Here is a 20303-nt window from a genome sequence, read left to right on the forward strand (position 1 = left end):
AAATATAACAGGTTTTTCCTTTCTGCCATTTCTTCCATCTTGTGTGTGGTGTCTTGGAGGAGAAGCTTCATGTGATCGGCGGCAGCTTTAGGAAACATCTGGCAAAGCTCGAACAGGACTCTGTGAATCCAGAGAGGGTAAAGTCAGCGTGGGAAGGCGTTGTTTTTTTTTAACAGCAGCATCTCCTGCTACAAGCGATGCGAAGCCGAGACGCGGCTGCTTCACGTTCATCCCACGCGATAAACCGCTGCATGTCGAGCACAAAAGTCTTATCGGCTTTTAAATCCAGATAAGATAAATTCACACGTTGGGAATTGCTTCTCGTTAAAAGAGTTCTTATTAGTGTCGACAAGTCAAAGTCAAATTTTGCCAATGGTTAGGAAAACAAACTAGTAAGACATGAATGTGATATGTTACTTTGAATACATATTAGTTAAGAAGAATGATATATATTGACCAACTGATACTGTTTATGATTATTGTTTATCATATTCACCACAGCTATTTACTATTATATTAATCAGTGTTAACTGAACATATGTACCCGAATAATAGTCTGTTTGCTAAAACTTGAAAATGGTAGTGGGGGGCAACCCCAATGTTGTTCCCAATCCTGTCCCGACTCCAATCCCGATCCTAACCCCACCCTGAACCTTAATCCCTATCCCGGTCCTATCCCCTCCCCAACCTTATAAAACTCAATAAAAACTTTTATATATATAAAAAAAAACAAGTCAAAGTGATTATAAAGACAAAACATTTTTTCTTTGGGGTTTAAGGGGTAAAGACTCGGGAGAAAAAAAACCCGGGGACTTTTGAGGTTCTGTTACGTTGACGTCGGCAAGATTGCTTTACGCACAAAAAAGGGAAGGACACTTTGGTTCCCACCATGGACGAAGGGCTGCAGAAACCGAGGGAGTCAGCAGAGGCGGCCAAACCGACTGCTTTTGGATTAAAGGAAAGAAAAACCACAATTACTTTTGTTTCTACTTGGGAAACCACTCCTGGACTTTGTGCTTGAGGTGGGGAAAAAAATTGATTTGGGGTTTTACCAATTCGACAGGTCTGCTGTGATAAAAATGGCTAGTTTATATTACTACGTAAAAGTAAAAAAATAATAATAATTGAGGTTTGCTAATGCCTTTTCTTTCTTTTTCCCTGAAACATGGGTTCCAGCACGAGTCCGGAAGCTCGGAAGATAAAATCTTTGATCCCGGTGACCCATCCAGATTGGATCCTGCAATTATCTCTATCTAGCCAGGTGTTCCGGTGCGGCTTTTCTCTCTGTGTTGCCCTCCCCAACACTCCACTGATCTTATCTCAACAAGAGCAGTGACACAACTGAGATTGACTGTTTTATGGGCTGGACCGGAAGAATTCTGAAATAGGTAACACAATCGCAACCTCAAGCAGCCCAGTTACAGCACTCGGAAGAGGCTGATTCAAAGGAGCGAGTTTCGTCTTTGCGGCACCACAACTCTTGCGCATTTTGCATTTAGCTTGGCACAATCCAGCAGCTGTTGGGAGGCCGAACTCCCTACGCGTCAGGTGCCGTACTTACACAACCAGCTGGTCAATCGTTTTCACTTTGGGCGGCTGCTCACAAGCCAATTCTCCAACGTACTCCAGAAGAAATCCGAAGAGTTTCTGGGGAATGTAATTTTTAACGTTATTAACAAATGAAGTCCCGAATCACAACAAAGGCTTCAGCAACACCAAAGGCCTTCCTGCTCTACGTGGGACTGCAAAAACTTACTTCTAACTTTGCTTTGTTCCCTACAGCGAGACTGGGATGGTTCGTCTTCCGAATCCTGTCGATGATCCTCATTTGTTCCTCCGTGCTTCTTCCCGACAGTAAAGACTGAAGCTGCTCGTACGATTCGGGCGCTGGTCAAACCATGGAAAATATTGGGGAAACTTTAGAAAGTTATTCCAGAAAATAGTTATAATAATAATAATAATAATAATAATAATAATAAAGTTGGAAGGGACCTTGGAGGTCATCTAGTCCAACCCCCTGCTCAGGCAGGAAACCCTATACCATTTCAGACAAATGGCCGTCCAGTCTCTTCTTAAAAGCTTCCAGTGTTGGAGCATTCACCGCTTCTGGAGGCAGGTTGTTCCACTGGTTAATTGTTCTGTCAGGAAGTTTCTCCTTAGTTCTAGGTTGCTTTTCTCCTTGGTTAGTTTCCATCGGTTGCTTCTTGTCCTGCCTTCAGGCGCTTTGGAGAATAGCTTGACTCCCTCTTCTTTGTGGCAGCCCCTGAGATATTGGAACACTGCTATCATGTCCCCCCTCGTCCTTCTCTTCATTAAACTAGACATCCCCAATTCCAGCAACCGTTCCTTATATGTTTTAGCCTCCAGTCCCCTGATCATCTTTGTTGCTCTTCTCTGCACTCTTTCTAGAGTCTCAACATCTTTTTTACATTGTGGTGACCAAAACTGGATGCAGCATTCCAAGTGGGGCCTTACCAAGGCCTTGTAAAGTGGTATTCACACTTCACGTGATCTTGATTCTATCCCTCTGTCAATGCAGCCCAGCACTGTGTTGGCTTTTTTGGCAGCTGCAGCACACGGCTGGCTCCTATTTAAAATGGCCATCCAGGTAAAACATGGAATAAGCACAGATTTGAATACTCGTGAGAAATACTAATGGAAAAGCAGCTATATCGTTATTTGGGAGATATATTATACTTAGTATATTTAGGTGAAGGAACATTATCTACACCAGAGATCTCCAAGTGTGGCCATTTTGAGACTTGTGGACTTCAACTCCCAGAGGAATTCTGGGAGTTGAAGTCCACGAGTCTGAAAGTGGCCAGGGGTCTACACCAGGGGTCTTCAAACGTGGTCCTTTGATGACTTGTGGACTTCAGCTCCCAGAATTCCTCAGCCAGGCACGCTGGCTGAGGAATTCTGGGAGTTGAAGTCCACAAGTCAAGCCAAGTTTGAAGACCCCTGCTCTACACAAAGTGAGAGGAGCATGTTAGGGCAGAAAACTCCCGCTGAGCAGAGATGCTAGGATAGCACGCAACACGGCATCAAATGTCGCCGGTGAAATAATTCATTTGAACGCTCCACGGAACAGGGGACCAAACCATTACCCCGTGGCATTTCGGAGGCAGCGTTCTTTTATAAGGTACGATGCCCTGCTCTGCATCCAGCCCAGAGCAAAGAGCAGCTTCTACTTTCAAACATTTAAAGACTCTCCACCTGCTGAGGCTGCCCGGAGCCTCACCGATTGTGGCGAAATAGAAACAGAACAAGCAAACAATACAGAACGATGTTCAACCTCGTGGGGGAAACTACGTGGATTTGTGCTTCTAGAGCCCACTCACTCTTCTGTTGTTTTTTTTTCTGGGCTGAGTTGGGGCTGTGGAAGATCAGCTGGCCTTCCCGTGGGGCTGCTTCTCCTCTCTCAGTTTTAAGAGTTGTGGTTTCACAATTTGCTTTGTATTATTCGGAGCGTTGTGGATCGGACCTTCCCGGAGCCTATTGATCAGGGCAGCAAAAAAGAAATGATTGGGGTTTTTTTTTTTTCTTACCAGCAAACAAATAGGGCAACTCCAGCTGGGCGGCCCCTTTATCTCCGAGGGCGTTTTGTTTCTTGATTTGCTTCTGGCTTGGAAACATCTTCTCCGTGGCTGTCTCTTCCTCGGTGTCACGTCCGGAGGGATCATCAACGGCTTCGGTGTCAAACTCTTCTTCGCTTTCTTTATTCTCACAATCTCCCTTTCCATCTTCATCATTGTTCTATGAAACGACAGAGAGACCAATTAGATAGCTTGGGCATTAAAACAGATCAATTACTTAGCAAACGACTTTGCTCGACCGTATTTTGCATTTAGCTTGGCACTGCATTCTAACCACTGGAAGGAAGGAAGGAAGGAAGGAAGGAAGGAAGGAAGGAAGGAAGGAAGGAAGGAAGGAAGGAAGGAAGGAAGGAAGGAAAAAGTAGAGCACTAGCACTTACTTATATACTTATATACTGCTTATATATTTATATACTAGCACTTACTTATATACTTATATACTGCTTACATACTTATATACTAGCACTTACTTATATACTTATATACTGCTTATATACTTATATACTAGCACTTACTTATATACTGCTTCTATACTTATATACTAGCACTTACTTATATACTTATATACTGCTTCTATACTTATATACTAGCACTTACTTATATACTTATATACTGCTTATATACTTATATACTAGCACTTACTTATATACTTATATACTGCTTATATACTTATATACTAGCACTTACTTATATACTTATATACTGCTTATATACTTATATACTAGCACTTATATACTTATATACTGCTTATATACTTATATACTAGCACTTACTTATATACTTATACACTGCTTATATATTTATATACTAGCACTTACTTATATACTTATATACTGCTTACATACTTATATACTAGCACTTACTTATATACTTATATACTAGCACTTACTTATATACTTATATACTGCTTCACAGTGCTTTACAAACCTCTCTAGGCGGTTTACAGAGTCAGCCAACGGCCCCTAACAATCTGGGTCCTCAGTCTACCGACCTCGGAAGGACGGAAGGCTGAGTCAACCAAGAGCCAGTGTGAGCAGTGAGTTAGCCTGCAATCCTGCCTTCTAACCAATGCGCCACCCTGGCTCTTGCCGGGATCGAACTGGGTCTCGGCAATCTGCCCCGCTCGTTCAGGGATGGGTACCAATCTTTTGTGCCAGGGCACGGTAAAAGGACGAAAGGCCTACCCCAGTGGTGGCGAACCTATGGCACGCGTGCCAGAGGCGGCACTCAGAGCCCTCTCTGTGGGCACGCGTGCCCTGCCCCGGAGATGGCAACCATCCCTCTTCAACCATCCGCTTGCTAACTTGCCGAGGTCCCACATGGCCGGATGCATCCCAGCATCCATGCGCTCGCTAGCCTGTGTGTGCAGGGGCCGATGGTGTCAGGCAGCAGCTGTCCTGGCCCCTGCCTCACCTTTCCCTGGGACAATGGCACCCCCGCCCTGCCTTGCCTCGCCTCACCCTGCAGGACGAGCCTCCTGCCCCCCGCCCCACCTGCCAGAGATCTCCTGGATCTCCCCCAACCCTGCCTAGCCCCCACAGATGTCCCTCCCCATGAGCAACGTCGAGGTAATCACGCTCACCTTGGCCACACCTACCCAATCTGCTATGACCACCACAGCCACGCCCACCCAGTGGGCCACGCCCACCTGGCACCCAGCGATAAATAAGTGGGTTTTGGGTTGCAGTTTGGGCGCTCGGTCTCTGACTATAGCGGGCGAAACTTTGGCTCCCTCGGAGAGGGTGCGCAATCTGGGTGTCCTCCTGGATCCACGGCTGACACTAGAAGACCAGTTGGCGGCCGTGGCCAGGGGGGCGTTTTACCGGGTACGCCTGATTTACCAGTTGCGGCCTTTTCTGGACCGGGATGCCTTGCGCACAGTCACCCATGCCCTTGTCACCTCCCGCCTGGACTACTGCAATGCTCTCTACATGGGGCTCCCCTTGAGGAGAACTCGGAGGCTCCAGTTAGTCCAGAATGCAGCCGCGCAGGCGGTGTTGGGAGTGACTCGTCGCTCCCATGTAACACCGCTGCTGCGCGAGCTGCACTGGCTGCCGGTGGCTTTCCGGGTGCGCTTCAAGGTGTTGACTATCATCTTCAAAGCGCTCCATGGCATCGGACCTGGATACCTTCGAGACCGCCTGCTGCCTCAGATTACCTCCCACCAGCCGATACGCTCCCACAGAGAGGGTCTCCTCAGGGTGCCGTCAGCCAGACAGTGCCGGCTGGCGACCCCCAGGGGGAGAGCCTTCTCTGTTGGAGCCCCCACCCTCTGGAACGAACTACCCCCCGAGATCCGGGTGATTCCGGATCTCCCCTCCTTCCGCCGCGCCCTCAAGACATGGCTATTTAAGCTGGCAGGACTGGCCTAAGGGTTATTTTTAACTTGGTTTTTTATAATAATTTTTTAAAAAAAGGATAATAATGGCCTTATAATAATATTTTATTTTAATTGACATTTTAACTTGGTATTTTTGTAGTTATGTACTTGTTTTTAAAAGGCTGTAAGCCGCCCTGAGTCCACAGGGAGAAGGGCGGGGTAGAAATTTAAATAATAAATAAATAAAAATAAATAAATAAAAGGTTCGCCATCACTGGCCTACCCCATAGGACAGCAAGCATCGGTCGTCTCTGGTCAGGAGAAACCCGTCTGCCAGATCATCAGCCGACATGTGCTTTGGTCTCGTGCTGCTCTCCTTTGATTCCTCTCCTTTCATTCGACGTAAGCGGTCAGCCTGCAGGGGAAGCAGATCCCGGGAAACCCGGTCAGCCTTTCTCAGTGGCGGGATCACAACGGGCCACCTGGCAGAGCCACGGGGAAGACTCCTTAGGTGTTGGCCATCTATAAAAGCCCTTGAAACCTAGAGCGATGCTACAAATGCTCTTTTTAGATGCTCTACTTCAGTGGTTCTCAACCTTTTCAATGACGCGACCCCAACCAGTCGTAAGTCGAGGACTAAACCGGTCGTAAGTCGAGGACTACCCAGCCGGTTGTAAGTCGAGGACTTTCCCTGCCCGGGAACGCCGCGCATGCGTGGTTCCGCCCCCTGCGCCGGCCGAGGAGTAGCTGGCAAGCGGCAGAGACGGAGCAGGCCGACCACCAGCTGGCCCAGCCCAAGGGACCCGTCAGAAAAGGGGAAAAAAATGGCGGACAAAAAAATGGCGGACAGCCTTGCTTGGCGACCCCCGTGAAATGGTCGATCGACCCCAAATGGGGTCCCGACCCACAGGTTGAGAACCGCTGCTCTACTTCTTCGTTCCCAACGTGGATCTCTACAAAATACATGACAACACCGGGAGAAACTGAACTGTAGCATAATTCAATTCAGGTGGGGTGGGAAGAAAAGAATGATCCGGATAGTTTTTCATTATTTTTTTTCACCCTGCTTTTTAGCCATTTCAAATTCCCAGCTTGGGTTTCTGTTAGGCACAACTTGGGCTCAGTGTGAATAAATTAGAGTCACCAAATCGAAGAGGAAGAGGGGGTGATCCAGTGAAGGGGGGCTGAAATCCAAGGCAGTCAAAGCATTCAATCAGTCAGACTAACTCAAAGCCTGGAGAAGAGCGAGTTTTCAAGACTCATTTAAAGGCAGGTGACATGACCCTCCTAACCTGCAATTAACACAAAAACTGCCAAAGGCAGCTGTGGTTGTAGAACAGTTTTAGCCAGGGGTCTTCAAACTTGGCCCTTTGATGACTTGTGGACTTCAACTCCCAGAATTCCTCAGCCAGGCATGCCTGGCTGAGGAATTCTGGGAGTTGAAGTCCACAAGTCATCAAAGGGCCAAGTTTGAAGACCCCTGTCTTAAATCTAACAAACAAAATGGAGGCTGGCTGAGGAATTCTGGGAGTTGAAGTCCACCAGTCATCAAAGGGCCAAGTTTGAAGACCCCTGTCTTAAATCTAACAAACAAAATGGAGGCTGGCTGAGGAATTCTGGGAGTTGAAGTCCACGAGACATAAAAGGGCCAAGTTTAAAGAGCCCTGTCTTAAATCTAACAAACAAAATGGAGGCTAGCTGAGGAATTCTGGGAGTTGAAGTCCACCAGTCATCAAAGGGCCACGTTTGAAGACCCCTGTCTTAAATCTAACAAACAAAATGGAGGCTGGCTGAGGAATTCTGGGAGTTGAAGTCCACGAGTCATAAAAGGGCCAAGTTTAAAGAGCCCTGTCTTAAATCTAACAAACAAAATGGAGGCTGGCTGAGGAATTCTGGGAGTTGAAGTCCACCAGTCATCAAAGGGCCATGTTTGAAGACACCTATCTTAAATCTAACAAACAAAATGGAGGCTAGCTGAGAAATTCTGGGAGTTGAAGTCCACGAGTCATAAAAGGGCGAGGTTTGAAGACCCCCTGAGGTATGTGATACCTCTAATTGCAGGAGCTTCGCTTGCTCTTCTTTTGCCAGCTCTTCTTCAGTTTTCATCCTATCCGAGGGCTGCGTCTTCATTTCAAATCCGAGCTCTCTAACCAGCACGTCGTATTCATCCGGCTGCAAAAAAAACAAATAAAAATCAACAAATGCACAATAATGGTAGTTCTTGGACGGCGTTGTCAAACAGAACGAACTTTGGTAAGTAGAAAATCAAAATAAACTCTGCAGATCGTTCATGCAAAGCATTTTTATTTCATGATGACACATGGCAAGCATTTGATCCTAGCAATACATTTAGTATTTTCCCCCCCTTTTCGTCACTTTAGAAATATACGAAGAACGGCTGCAGGACTTGGGCTTGGCCAGTCTAAAGAAAAGAAGAAATAGGGGAGACATGATAGCAGTCTTCCAGTATCTGGCACAAGGCAGAGGGGGCCAGGTTGTTCACCAGAGCTCCAGAGAGAAGGACGAGAAACAATGGTTGGAAACTGATCAAGGAGAGAAGCAACCTGGAATTAAGGAGAAACTTCCTGACAGTGAGGACATCAACCAGTGGAACAGCTTGCCACCAGAAGCACAAGTTGCTCCATCACTGGAGATTTTAAAGAAGAGACTAGACAATCACCTGTTTGAGACGGTATAGGTTCTCCTGCTTCAGCCGGGGGCTGGACTAGAAGACCTCCAAGGTCCCTTCCAGCTCTACTCTATTTTCTATTCCTTCCTTCCTTCCTTCCTTCCTTCCCTCCTTCCTTCCTTCCCTCTCTCCCTTCCTTCCTGTGGAACAGCTTAGCCCCAGAAATTGTGGGCGCTCCATCACTGGAGATTTTTAAGAAGAGACTGGACAATCACCTGTCTGAGACGGTATAGGTTCTCCTGCTTCAGCAGGGGGCTGGACTAGAAGACCCCCATGGTCCCTTCCAGCTTCTATTCTATTCTAAATAGTGACCCGATGCCAACTTTGGGAGATGTATTGTAGATTTTGGGGTCCCTCTCACAGTTACTGTTTCTGAGCCGTCAAAGAGAAACATCTCTTTTAGTCTCTTTACATTCGATCAAAAAAAAAACAAAAAACAAAAAAACAAACCACATCTCCCGATTAATAGATATTCCGCAAATAATTAGGAAACAGAAAGCAGAGCACAGCGAGATGACGTCATTAGCTAGATCGGAAATGACCCGTGTGTATAACTTGACATAAAAGTAACAATTGCAGTAAGAACACAAGATTGTTTTATAAAACAGAACAACTTCTAAGAGTCTTCCCACAATGGAAGTTCCCTTGACGCTGAAGACGGTGAAGAGATGGCTCAGCTTTGGCAAAAAAGCACATTTACTCGCAAACAGCTTTGCTCCTAAAATAAGGGGACACCGATAAACGAGATCACCTTGGGTTTTTCTTGAACTTGACTTTGTGCCTCTGACTTGGACGTCCTCTGCAACAAGAGGGCTTGGATCCCTTTCCAATCGTTGTTCAGCTTTTCCGTCAGCTCCAGAGTATTTTCCCTCTGAGCCTGTCGCTCTCTCTTTAAAAAAAGAGAAGAGGGGAGGGGAGAATGGATAATAATATTATTGCTATCCTGTACAATTGGTGCCCAATGTGAACACTCTTTTTTAAAAATTCAAACGAGAAGTAGAAGTAGAGAATTCAAAAGGAAACTAAACAATTGAAAATATGTATGGAAATCAATTATATGTCAACGCTGCTAACATCGGATGTTTTTGCTTTGACAACAGATGGAGGTGCAACCCTTTTCTTCTCCTTAGGTTTTACTCTTAGAGTTAGAGCTAGAGTTAGATGATGCTGGGGGGAGGAAGGTGCATGAGAGTTTAGCTAGACATAGCAATACTGGACCTAGTGTGAGAACCAAGGTTATTGAAAGAAGAGATGATAAGAATTGGCGGGCTGGAGAACTGGAGGGGAAGCCTGCATTTCAAACTAATTGGAGAATGTGATTTATGACTGTTAATTGGGGGAGGGAATTGTGCTTTGATACTATGTGCTCAAGGGGAGGGGAACTCAGTTTTTGGCTTCGATTGTGTTAGTGCCGATGCTATGTTTCTCTAATAAAGATTCTTTATGTCGGAACCATGACATTATATCTATAATATTTTACCACAAAACCTGCTAGCAATCAACACACCCTAACTGATACAAGACTTAGAGATAACTGTAGCTAATTACGGAATTTATATCGATTCCTTTTCTTCCATCAAAGCATATGCCTTAGAAAACACTGACAGCAAACAGCAAGATTCAGTTTCTTCTGATAGACTAAGAGAAAATGAATTTCTAAGACCTTAGTTGAACCGTGCATTGTGTGAAATTAAAAAAAATAAATAGATCATTGGTTTACATGTACTTGTGCATTGCTTACTCCACCACAGTACTCAGTAGAAAAATATAGTGTCAAAGCGAGATGACAATACAATAATTTTATCTGACTCATAGATATTAAAGCCTTCCGTGACAGTCATGAACATGTATGTCAAAGCAGCTGCTAAGCTCAATAATTCCATGCAGGGGAATTATACCTTTCAGTTTTATAGAAGGAGAATGTACCTATTTTTCAATTTCAGAGCATTTCAACTTTAGGATAGTTTACCTTTTCCAATTTGGATTTTGCTATCAGCTCTTCCACCAGTTCCTTCCGCGACTTGGGATTTTTACCCTCTCCATTCTCCTGCTCTGTGGTTTTTTTCTTCGAAAGGAGCCCTCCAAAATGAGAAGCAGTTAATTCCTCTGAAAATGCAAAGAGGTTGAATTGAGCAGGATGTAAATAAATACTGAGAACTCAGCACATTAATATCCCCAAGGGCATTTTGGTGTTGCTCTAGAGCATCCTAGAAAAAAAGCATTGTGAATAATTTACTAGAGCAAAATTGAAGGAGAGCGTGACTAAGCATGAGGGAGAGAGCAGCATTGGAAAGATCAGAGTGGAATGATGCTGATTACTGAAAGTTTTGAAAAGTACCGATTTATCAATTAAACAGAATTCTAATACGTTACATACAAGACGTAACTCTTCCGTAACTGGCTACTAGCACTTCAAAATTTCATTTACAATATACGAGAGTTGCTAGAGATCTTGTTAAAATCACAGTTGCATGCTATAGAACGCATAGCATTTATTTTTTCCCACCTGATAACATTCCTTTTTCTTCAGTATCACTGTCACTGTCAACAATGTCATTAAGTTTCTCAATGTCTGCCAGAGAATGGCCGTAGTGAGTCAAATCTTCTTCTTCATTCAGATTGTATACATTTTTCTTGTCAAACGTTTTCTGCAATACAACCAAACATTGGAATGAGGGGTGTTAGTTAGACTGAAAAAATTCCTCTCTACGAAGCTTCTGAGAAATTTATTTTCATTGCAACTCTGGATTTCCTTGGAACGGGGGCCATGACATGCAGATATTGAAGGATTCATTGTAACCAAAACCCTTACATTATGTCCATTAATTATAACAAGTTTGGACTGCTGATTCCACATTAAAGATTGTTCAAATCCACAGGGAGAAAATACACAAATAAAAATCAAGGCTGTGGGGGTGTCTGGTGATCTTTTATATCAGGAAATCTCTTTCTTTCTGCTGGTTTCTAGACTTTTAACAGTAACAGTAGAACAGAGATGGAACGGATCTTGAAGGTCTTCTAGTCCAATCCATTGCTCAAGCAGGAGACCTTAGACCATTTCTGTCCAGTCTGTTCTTAAAAGCCTCCAGTGATGGAGCACCCACAACTTCTGAAGGCAAGGACATTTCTTCTTAGTTCTAGCTTGCCTCCCCTTGATTAGTTTCCATCCAGTGGTTCTTGTTCCACCTTCACGTGCTTTGTAGAATAAGTTGAACCCCCCCCCCTCTTCTTTGTGGCAGCCTCTCAAATATTGGAAGACGGCTATCATGCCACCCCCTAGTCCTTCTTTTCATTAAACTAGACATACCCAGTTCCAGCAACTGTTCATCATCCAATTTAGCTTTGCGAGAGGAAAAAATTATACGTTAATGTTTCCCTAGATTTGACTTAACACTAATTTATTGAGTGCAAATGCTGGAGACCTTGTTGATTCAAGTTAGGCACATCTGTTATAAAACCAGTGAGCTGAAGTCCATGCTACGGCATATTTCATAATTCAAAGAAAATATTTATCATTTGCACTGCGGCTGTATCTTACTGAGTATGAATTTGCAAGCTTGCTTGTTTCATTTCCATATTTAGAACACGGAACTTGAACGCCTGGGATTTGAGGAAGTGAAATTGTGGGAATTGAGGAACTGCGGTGGAACATTGACACGTGTTATGGAAAGTTGAGTTTGTGTCGGATTCAGTTACTGTTAAAATCTCAGAAGTCATGTGCTGGTGGTTTTCAGGTGTAAAAGGATGGCACTGAGAGAGGCTCGGGGCCATGTGGCCCCTAGCCGTCACTCTTTTGACTGCTTGTAGTTTACGGTCCTCATTGCAATGAGTAATGGAAGTATTGAGTGTTCTAAATTTCAATAAAAACCTCTGAACTCTAAACTGAGATTTTTTTGGTGCTGTCTCTTGCCTTTAATGGATCCCCTCCCCCCTCCCCCCGACAGCTTCAAATTTATCACCTTTGTTGCTGTTCTCAGCACTCTTTCTAGGGCCTCAGCATCTTTTTTTTGTATCGTGGTGACCAGGATAGGGTGCAGTATTGCAAGTGTGCTTTCACTTTTTAAAATTGCCAGTGTAGTCTAGGACTGCACTGACCTTTCTGGCAGCTGCACCAGACTGCAGGCTCGTGTTTAAGGGGTGATCTACTCAGATACCGAGATCCCAGGTACCACCTACAGCAGAGGTTCCCCAACCTTTTGGGCACCAGGGACCGGTTCCGTGGAGGAAGGTTTTTCCGCGGACTGGAGAGTGCGTGGTTTTGTGTGCTGCCTGCATCTCATGGATGGGGCTTTGCTTGTTTGTGTGGCCTGGTTGCTGGCATGCCGCGGCCCGGTACTGGTCCACGGACCTACAACACGGGTGCCAAACTTGCCGTGTCACGACATATCGTAACTTTTTGCACATCGCTGGAGTGGGCACGGCCTCCGCATGAGGCAACCAGCCCACGGGCTGGCACTTTGAAACCCCTGACCTACAGGTAGTCCTTTAAGGCAGGACATAAAGCAGGAATAAGGCAGGACATAAAGCAGGCCATAAGGCAGGACATAAAACCAGACATAGGTCATAAAACAGGACATGAGTCTTAAATGCGTGTATTAGTTAGAAGAAGCAAAAAGGAAATGGAAAATGTCAAAACCAAAAGTTCATTTGTCGGTCGCACAAAGGCGTCAAGCTTGAAGCTCTGCTACAGGTAACCACATATGTCTCTATGTCTCATTTGTAGCTAACCACAAATGTGCTAAAGGAAACTTAGATGCTTTGACAAGATATTTTAGCTATGGTAACATAGCAACCGGGGGGGCTGTAAAGGGGGCTGTGATTCAAGTAACCAATCACTGCTAACAAGTTACATTTCCGTGTTTTGCTGTTTCTGAAGAGTATATAGGAACTTGTTTTTTTATAAGAAGCTATTCAGATGTGCTTACAAATATATTGCTCTGAATCTTGAGCAAATAAACCAACTTCTTTTGATTACGTGGTCTGAGTCCTGTGGTTTTCTGCAACACCTTGACTTACAACAGTTCATTTAGCGACCGTTCAAAGTTACAAGGGCGGTGAAAAAAAGGGACTCACGACCATTTTTCACACCTGCAGCCTTTGCAGCATCCCCACGATCATGGGACCCAAATTCAGATGCTTGACAATTGGTTCATACTTATAAGCGTTGCCATGTCCCGTGTGTGTGTGTGTGTGTGTCACGTGATCCCCTTTTGCGACCTTCTGACGAGCGAAATCAATGGGGGGGGGAAGCCTGATTCCCTTCACAACCGTATTACTGAATTATCAACTGCAACGATTCACTTAGCAACTGTGGCCAGGAAGGTCGTAAAACGGGGAGGGGGGGAAATCTCACTTAATGGTCGTAAGTCGAGGACTACCTGGTATTCTATCTATTCCTTCTGCATTTGGAGGCGGCGGGGCTTTCCTCACCCCACTCCACCCCCCAGTAAATTGAGGGGGGGGCCCTAAGGGAGGCCGTTACCTGCCGCTCCAAAGCGAACCTCCGCGCCGCCTTCTCCTCCGCGCTCATCCCGCCGTCGTACTCGCCGAAGCGCCGGTCCCGGAAGACGCCGCGCTTCTCCCGCTGCTGGAACTCCTTCTGCAGGGTCCGCTGGCGCTGAGATGGGGGGAGACGAGACGAAGTCAGGAAAGGGTTCAGCCGAGATCATCCAGCCCGACCCCACCCCCCGCCCGCTCCTCACCTTCGCGTGGGCCCGGGAGCGCGCCACGCCCGGCAGCCCCACCGCGTGCCGAGCCCGTCGCCCCAACACGGGGAACTTCTCCCGGTTGATCTTCACCTCGAAGGGGCTCTTCGAGCCGCTCGCCGCTCCCCGCCCCGCCATGTTGCTTTGTCGCGCTGGGCGCCCCGCGATGACGTCGCCGGAGTCTCAAAGGATGCAACAACCGGCGCGCCATGTTTGCTGGGTCGGTCGCGCTCGGCGCCCTGTGATGACGTCGCAGGGGAATCCTCTTCCTCCCGCGGGGGACGAAGTCTTTGGAGACGAGAGGCTCCGCCCAGGTCGCCGCCCCGAAGGCGGGGCTGGCGGGCAAGGTCGGCGGGCGGGAAGGCCCGGCGTTGCGCGTGGGGGCGGGGCCGGGGGCGGGGCCGGCGTCAGGAAGCGCCCCGCCCCCTCGCCGCGCTCCGCCATGGCCGCCATGGAGAAGCTGATGCGGGCCTTCGAGGCGCTGCGCTCCTTCCAGCAGGCGCCGCCGCCGCCGCCCAGCCCCGCCGCCCCCGCGCCCGAGGAGCCGCCCGCCCGCCCGTGAGTGGGGGGGGGGCGGAGACGCGAGGCCAGCCAGGCTGGCAAGTGGGGGGAGGTCCCGTCTCCCCCCCCGCCTCTTTCCCAGAATCCCCGGGGGTCCCTTGTGGTCGGCCCCCTGCCCCTCCCTCGCAGGCGGGGCTAAGGCAGGGAGGAGGGGGCTCAGGCGGGGCCAGGAAGACCCCCCCAAACAGGCTGACCTCCCTGGGGGGGGTCTTCGCCCCCTGAGACCCTTGCCTGGGTCAGACTACAGGCAGTCCTCGACTTACGACCACAAGGGAGGGCAGCGTCTCTGTGGCTAAGTGGGGTGGGGGTCCTGGTGCAGAGCCCCCCCCGCCCAGCCAGGATGGACCGTTCTTCCCCCCCTTTGCCTCTGGCCCAAAAATCCTGGGGGTCCCGTGTGGTCAGGGGGAGCCCTTCCCTGTCCCCCCTAAATCCCCCCAGGAGGAGGAGGGGGGCCAGGAAGACCTCCCCCCGCCAGGACAGGCTGAGCCCCCTGGGGGTCTTCGCCCCCTGAGACCCTTGGCTGGGTCAGACTACAGGCAGTCCTCGACTTACGACCACAAGGGAGGGCAGCGTCTCTGTTGCTAAGCGGGGCGGGGGTCCTGATGCAGAGCCCCCCCATTCAGCCAGGATGGACCGTTCTTCCCCCCCTTTGCCTCTGGCCCAAAAACCTGGGGGTCCCGTGTGGTCAGGGGGAGCCGGCCCCCTGCCCTTCCCTGTCCCCCCTAAGTCCCCCCAGGAGGAGGAGGGGGGCCAGGAAGACCTCCCCCCCCACCAGGACAGGCTGCGCCCCCTGGGGGTCTTCGGCCCTCGAGACCCTTGGCTGGGTCAGACTGCCAGGCAGTAGATCAAGGGTCCTCAAACCTGGCCCCTTTGAGACTTGGCTGGCTGGGGGGATTCTGGGAGTTGAAGTCCACACGTGTTAAAAAGGGGCCAAGTTTGAGGACCCCTGCAGTAGATTCGCTAACACTAACCCTGGCTTGCTGCAGTGATAATTCTGCTCTGCCCCCAGGAATTCACACACACACACACACACACACACACACACACACACACACACGGGTTGCCAGGTGTCCACTATTTGAGTGGACAGTCCACTTTTTTCACATTATGTTCACTATTTTTTTTTCCACAAAATAGTGGACATTTTTTTTATTCAAAAGCTTTATGATGAAATGGTACGTAATCTAAAGCTGTACAGTCTACTTTTTTTTACTACTTAACACCCCCCCCCCCCCGCTTGTCTGCTATTTTTTGGAAGCAGACCTGGCAACCCTAACACACACACACACACACACACAGAGGATCCATCACGCTCCACCTTATTGGCCCGGTTCGAAAGAGCCTCTTTGGCACCAGCGGAGGGTACCCCCCTGTGGTTCCCTTTTCCAGTGAGTTGGAGGGTGGATATCTCCAAGGCCTGTCTGTGTGTCCCAGGCTGTGAGTGACTTGCCGTGGACAGGTAAATTGACAGAGCAGAGGAAGGGAGAAATAGGTATGGGGTTGCCCACCCTTTAAGGATCAGGTTTGGCCTACTCCTGGATGCAGTTTTGAAGAACTATAGAACATCTTGGCCTGATGGTCCTTTGTCAGTTAAGGTGGATAAAGTCTCCCTGTTTCCACGTTACGGGAACAGATAAATTCTCTAGCTAAATAAATAGGTAAATGCAATTCCTACTACCTCGGAGGCATCGGTGGCTGGAGAAATAACAGGGACTGGAATTTCATTCAGGCCAGTAACTCTGGAGATCAAGGAGAATGTTGGGAGAGTTGAACTGTAACAAGCTGTGTTGGATCAGTAGAATGTGTGGAGCCGAATCGTGGCTAGCCCCCTTGCCTGAGATGCTGGATCAGAGACAATTATTGGCAAAATGGCTAGCGAGCAAAACTCTCCCCCCCCCTTAATCGTCTGGTATGTTTTAAAAGGGCCACAGCTGTGTATAAGTGTATGGTTATATCTTAAGCTAAATTCATTTTTATGCAACTATTTTAAGAAAGTACTACACTCTTGGTTATTTGATTCAGGATGGACAGCGATTAATATTTATATATTATTTATATATGTAAGGGTGTAGGTGTACGCATACGTTGTATATAGTACGTTTAGATGTGTGATATGTATGTGTACACTTTGAGAGCAAGCAACTACATTTCATTTTTAATGTGTGCCATTGTGCCCACAGTAAAAACTGACGACAAAGGTTATCTATCCCAATTATTGTAATGTTCCATTTCATTCACATTGATTTATATGTGTATGTTTGCATATTGACAGGTCTAGACTGACCATGGTGATGCATTTTGGGGCACCAACAGCTGTTTTCATTTCTAAGTGGCCTGGCCCTTGCCATGGAGCAGCTCCAATGCTACATTCTTCCTCCAGACAGTTGCCAAAAGCAGGCTGGCTGACGCAGAGCAGTGGGTTTATGGCTAGAAAACAAGAATGTGATACGTGGGCGTAATTTAATGGTTGTGTCTTTATTGTAGAAAGAAGGAACTGTCCACATCCAAGAAAGACCGAGTCAATCATTGCCTGACAATATGTGAAAACATCGTTGCTCAGAGTTTAAGGTAATCAAGCGTTTTCTGAACTCTGTTACTGAAAACAGTGGTTTTTTTAAAAAAAATGATAAGATATTAGAGGAAAACCATGGAAGGCCCTGAGTCTCCCAGAGGGAAATCTACAAACCTGGTACAGGTTTAACAAATGTGATCAAAACAAGAAGAAAATCAAGGCGATCAAATAGGACCTCTTGGTGATTAATGGATGTGTTTGGGATGTGCGCTCCCTTGATTTAACTCTGTTGGGATGAGGTGCATGAACTGCCTGCAGAAGTTCTGTTGCTGCTCTGTGGGGCTCAAAGGCAGGGGTCTTCAAACGTGGCCCTTTTATGACTTGTGGACTTCAGCTCCCAGAATTCCTCAACCAGGACACTTTAAGACAGGGGTCGTCAAACTGGGCCCTTTTATGACTTGTGGACTTCAGCTCCCAGAATTCCTCAACCAGGACGCTTTAAGACAGGGGTCGTCAAACTGGGCCCTTTTGTGACTTGGGGACTTCAACTACCAGAATTTATCAGCCAGGATGTTTGAAGACCCCTGCTCAAAGGCAACATAAACAGGTGGATTGGACAACTGACCAGGCGTAGCCTGTGTCAGGATTACACCAAGGAATGATACAAACCACAGACTGTGTTGTAGATTTGAGAGAGGGCTGTTCAGTTTGGATTATCTACAACACGGTCCTTCCGGCAGTTCCCAGAAGGCTCCACACCCATTTGCACCACTCAGGTGACCCTGAGGACACAGATAAACCTCCAGGCGGCCTCAACGACTCTGTAAAAGAAGGTAAATGCAAAGGACCAGCTCTCTGCAAGGAGTATAAATCCTTCCGTACCCCACCATCCAGTCAGAGCTGAAGAAGCTTCTGGGATGGGAAGCGAAACGTCTTCAAAGAAAAAACAAGAAAGTCCAGTTGCCTCCTGAAAAAAAGCTTCTTTGGGAGAAGAATGAAAGGGAAAGAGGAAAAGGAGGAAGATGGGATGAAAAGAGAAGATAGAAGAGAGAGAGACAGAAAGAAAGAAAGAAAAAGAGGGGGAAAGAAAAAGGAAGAGGAGGTGAAGGATAAGGGAAAGGGAAAGAAAGAAGAGGAAGAAGGAAGAGGAGGAGGCCTTTTCAAATGGCCTCAACGACTCTCTAAAAGGATGCAAATGACCAGCTCTCTGCAAGGAGTATAAATCCTTCCGTTCCTCCACCATCCAGTCAGAACTGAAGAAGCTTCTTGTATAAGAAGCGAAACGTCTTCAGAGGAAAAACAAGAAAGTCCAGTTGCCTCCTGAAAAAAAGCACTTTTTGGGAAAATCATAGCTTGTCTGCCCCAGCCTGCCCTGAAACTGTGTGAAACCAATGAGGTGTTTTTTTTTAACTAGATGCAACATTGTCTTTTTTAAGGAATTCTCCGGAGTTTCCAAAATTGTTGGGAATCGCCATGGAACTCTTCCTTCTGTGCAGCGACGATGCAGAGTCAGATGTCAGGATGGTGGCCGACGAGTGTCTCAATAAAGTGATAAAGGTAAGTGGTATATTTTATGACCTGTAAATATGGATTAAATTCAGGAAAACGGACCTTTGAGAGCTGAAAAAAACGGCTCTGAGATGACTTAAAGTAGCCGGTCTCTTGATGTATACATGCTGCAACATTTCACATAGAAACTAGCTTGTCTGAATGTTCAGCTATCCTAGGAAGAGGTGTGGATAACCGAAGTTCCTTCTAAGCCAGCATTGCGAGGTAGAGGCCACTGACCAGCACTTAATCAAGTATACTGACAATCACAATTGAGCCCCAATTTTTTTTATATTATTTATTGTTTTATCATAAAAAAATAAAATACAAAACAGAAAAACAAAACAAAAGCACACATTCAGCCCTAATTACAACAAAAGGAATGTGTGGCACATGTGTGGCACATTCACGTTTGCGCATGCGTGCGTAAGGCGCCTGCCCCTCCTCCCACTGGGCCGCCGGTCCAAAAAGGTTGGAGACCCCTGTGGTGTTAGGTCACAGCTGGCTGGGGAATTCTGGGAGTTGAAGTCCACAAGTCTGAAGTTGCCAAGGGGTGGGTGCCCCTGCCATAGACATTCTTTCGGTTCTTTGTAGTAATTGAGTATTAATGCTGTTGAGTAAAGAGTAGAGATAAGAAACACTTATGTATCCAAGCTCTCTCTAGGCCAGGGGTAGGCAACCTTGGCTCTTTTATGACTGGTGGACTTCAACTCCCAGAATTCCTGAGCCAGCCATGCTGAGGGGAAAGGGAGAGATTTCCAAGCTGAGCCATGCTGGCTCAGGAATTCTGGGAGTTGAAGTCCAGAAGTCATGAAGGAGCCAGTTTCCCTCATGCTGGCTCAGGAATTCTGGGAGTTGAAGTCCACAAGTCATAAAAGAGCCAAGGTTGCCTACCCCTGCTCTAAACTAATAAACTCTACATTAATTAACATTAATTATGCTTTCATATGTTCCTCTAACTGAGGGGTCTTCAAATTTGGCCCTTTTATGACTGGTGGACTTCAACTCCCAGAATTCCTGAGCCAGCCATGCTGAGGGGAAAGGGAGAGGTTTCCAAGCTGAGCCATGCTGGCTCAGGAATTCTGGGAGTTGAAGTCCACCAGTGATAAAAGAGCCCAGGTTGCCTACCCCTGCTCTAGGGCTATGCTTTGTTGCTGTTCAGGGGCTAAAAACCATTGTAATAAATAAACCTGCTACTTTAACCCAGAATGTTGGTTAAATGAATGCATGGTTGATCTGCGCTCTTGATTCCCTTTTAGGCGCTGATGGATTCTAGTCTCCCTCGGCTACAATTGGAACTCTACAAAGAGATTAAAAAAGTGAGTTCCTTTCGACACAAAATGGTGGGTTTGTTTGCATGCTCGACTTTCAA

General features: G+C 47.0%; 2 protein-coding genes across 2 annotated transcripts in view; one reads left to right on the top strand and one right to left on the bottom strand.

The window, feature by feature from the left end:
* The window catches only part of LOC107300060 (nucleolar protein 14-like), a gene marked incomplete at its 3' end in the record, with an annotated part of 15406 nt that extends 958 nt beyond the window's left edge, over positions 1–14448 (bottom strand). Inside the window, exons 1-10 of the mRNA XM_015829402.1 lie at positions 14308–14448; positions 14088–14222; positions 11112–11253; positions 10575–10711; positions 9357–9494; positions 7966–8088; positions 6200–6331; positions 3549–3756; positions 1757–1887; positions 1562–1647 (exon numbers count right to left, since the gene is read on the bottom strand). Coding sequence (XP_015684888.1) covers positions 1562–1647; positions 1757–1887; positions 3549–3756; positions 6200–6331; positions 7966–8088; positions 9357–9494; positions 10575–10711; positions 11112–11253; positions 14088–14222; positions 14308–14448 — 1373 coding nt within the window. The remainder of the gene's footprint in view (positions 1–1561; positions 1648–1756; positions 1888–3548; positions 3757–6199; positions 6332–7965; positions 8089–9356; positions 9495–10574; positions 10712–11111; positions 11254–14087; positions 14223–14307) is intronic.
* A 304-nt stretch (positions 14449–14752) lies between these two features.
* Positions 14753–20274, top strand: LOC107300061 (huntingtin-like; the record flags this gene model as incomplete). The annotated part of the gene is made up of 4 exons (XM_015829403.2): positions 14753–14868; positions 17356–17439; positions 18820–18940; positions 20191–20274. Coding segments are annotated over exons 1-4 (405 nt in total), but the record flags the coding sequence as incomplete, so codon positions are not given.
* Between the last annotated feature and the right edge of the window lie 29 nt (positions 20275–20303).

This window comes from Protobothrops mucrosquamatus, unplaced genomic scaffold, assembly GCF_001527695.2.
Source record: "Protobothrops mucrosquamatus isolate PMUCROS unplaced genomic scaffold, P.Mucros_1.0 scaffold6050, whole genome shotgun sequence".
Taxonomy (NCBI): domain Eukaryota; kingdom Metazoa; phylum Chordata; class Lepidosauria; order Squamata; family Viperidae; genus Protobothrops; species Protobothrops mucrosquamatus.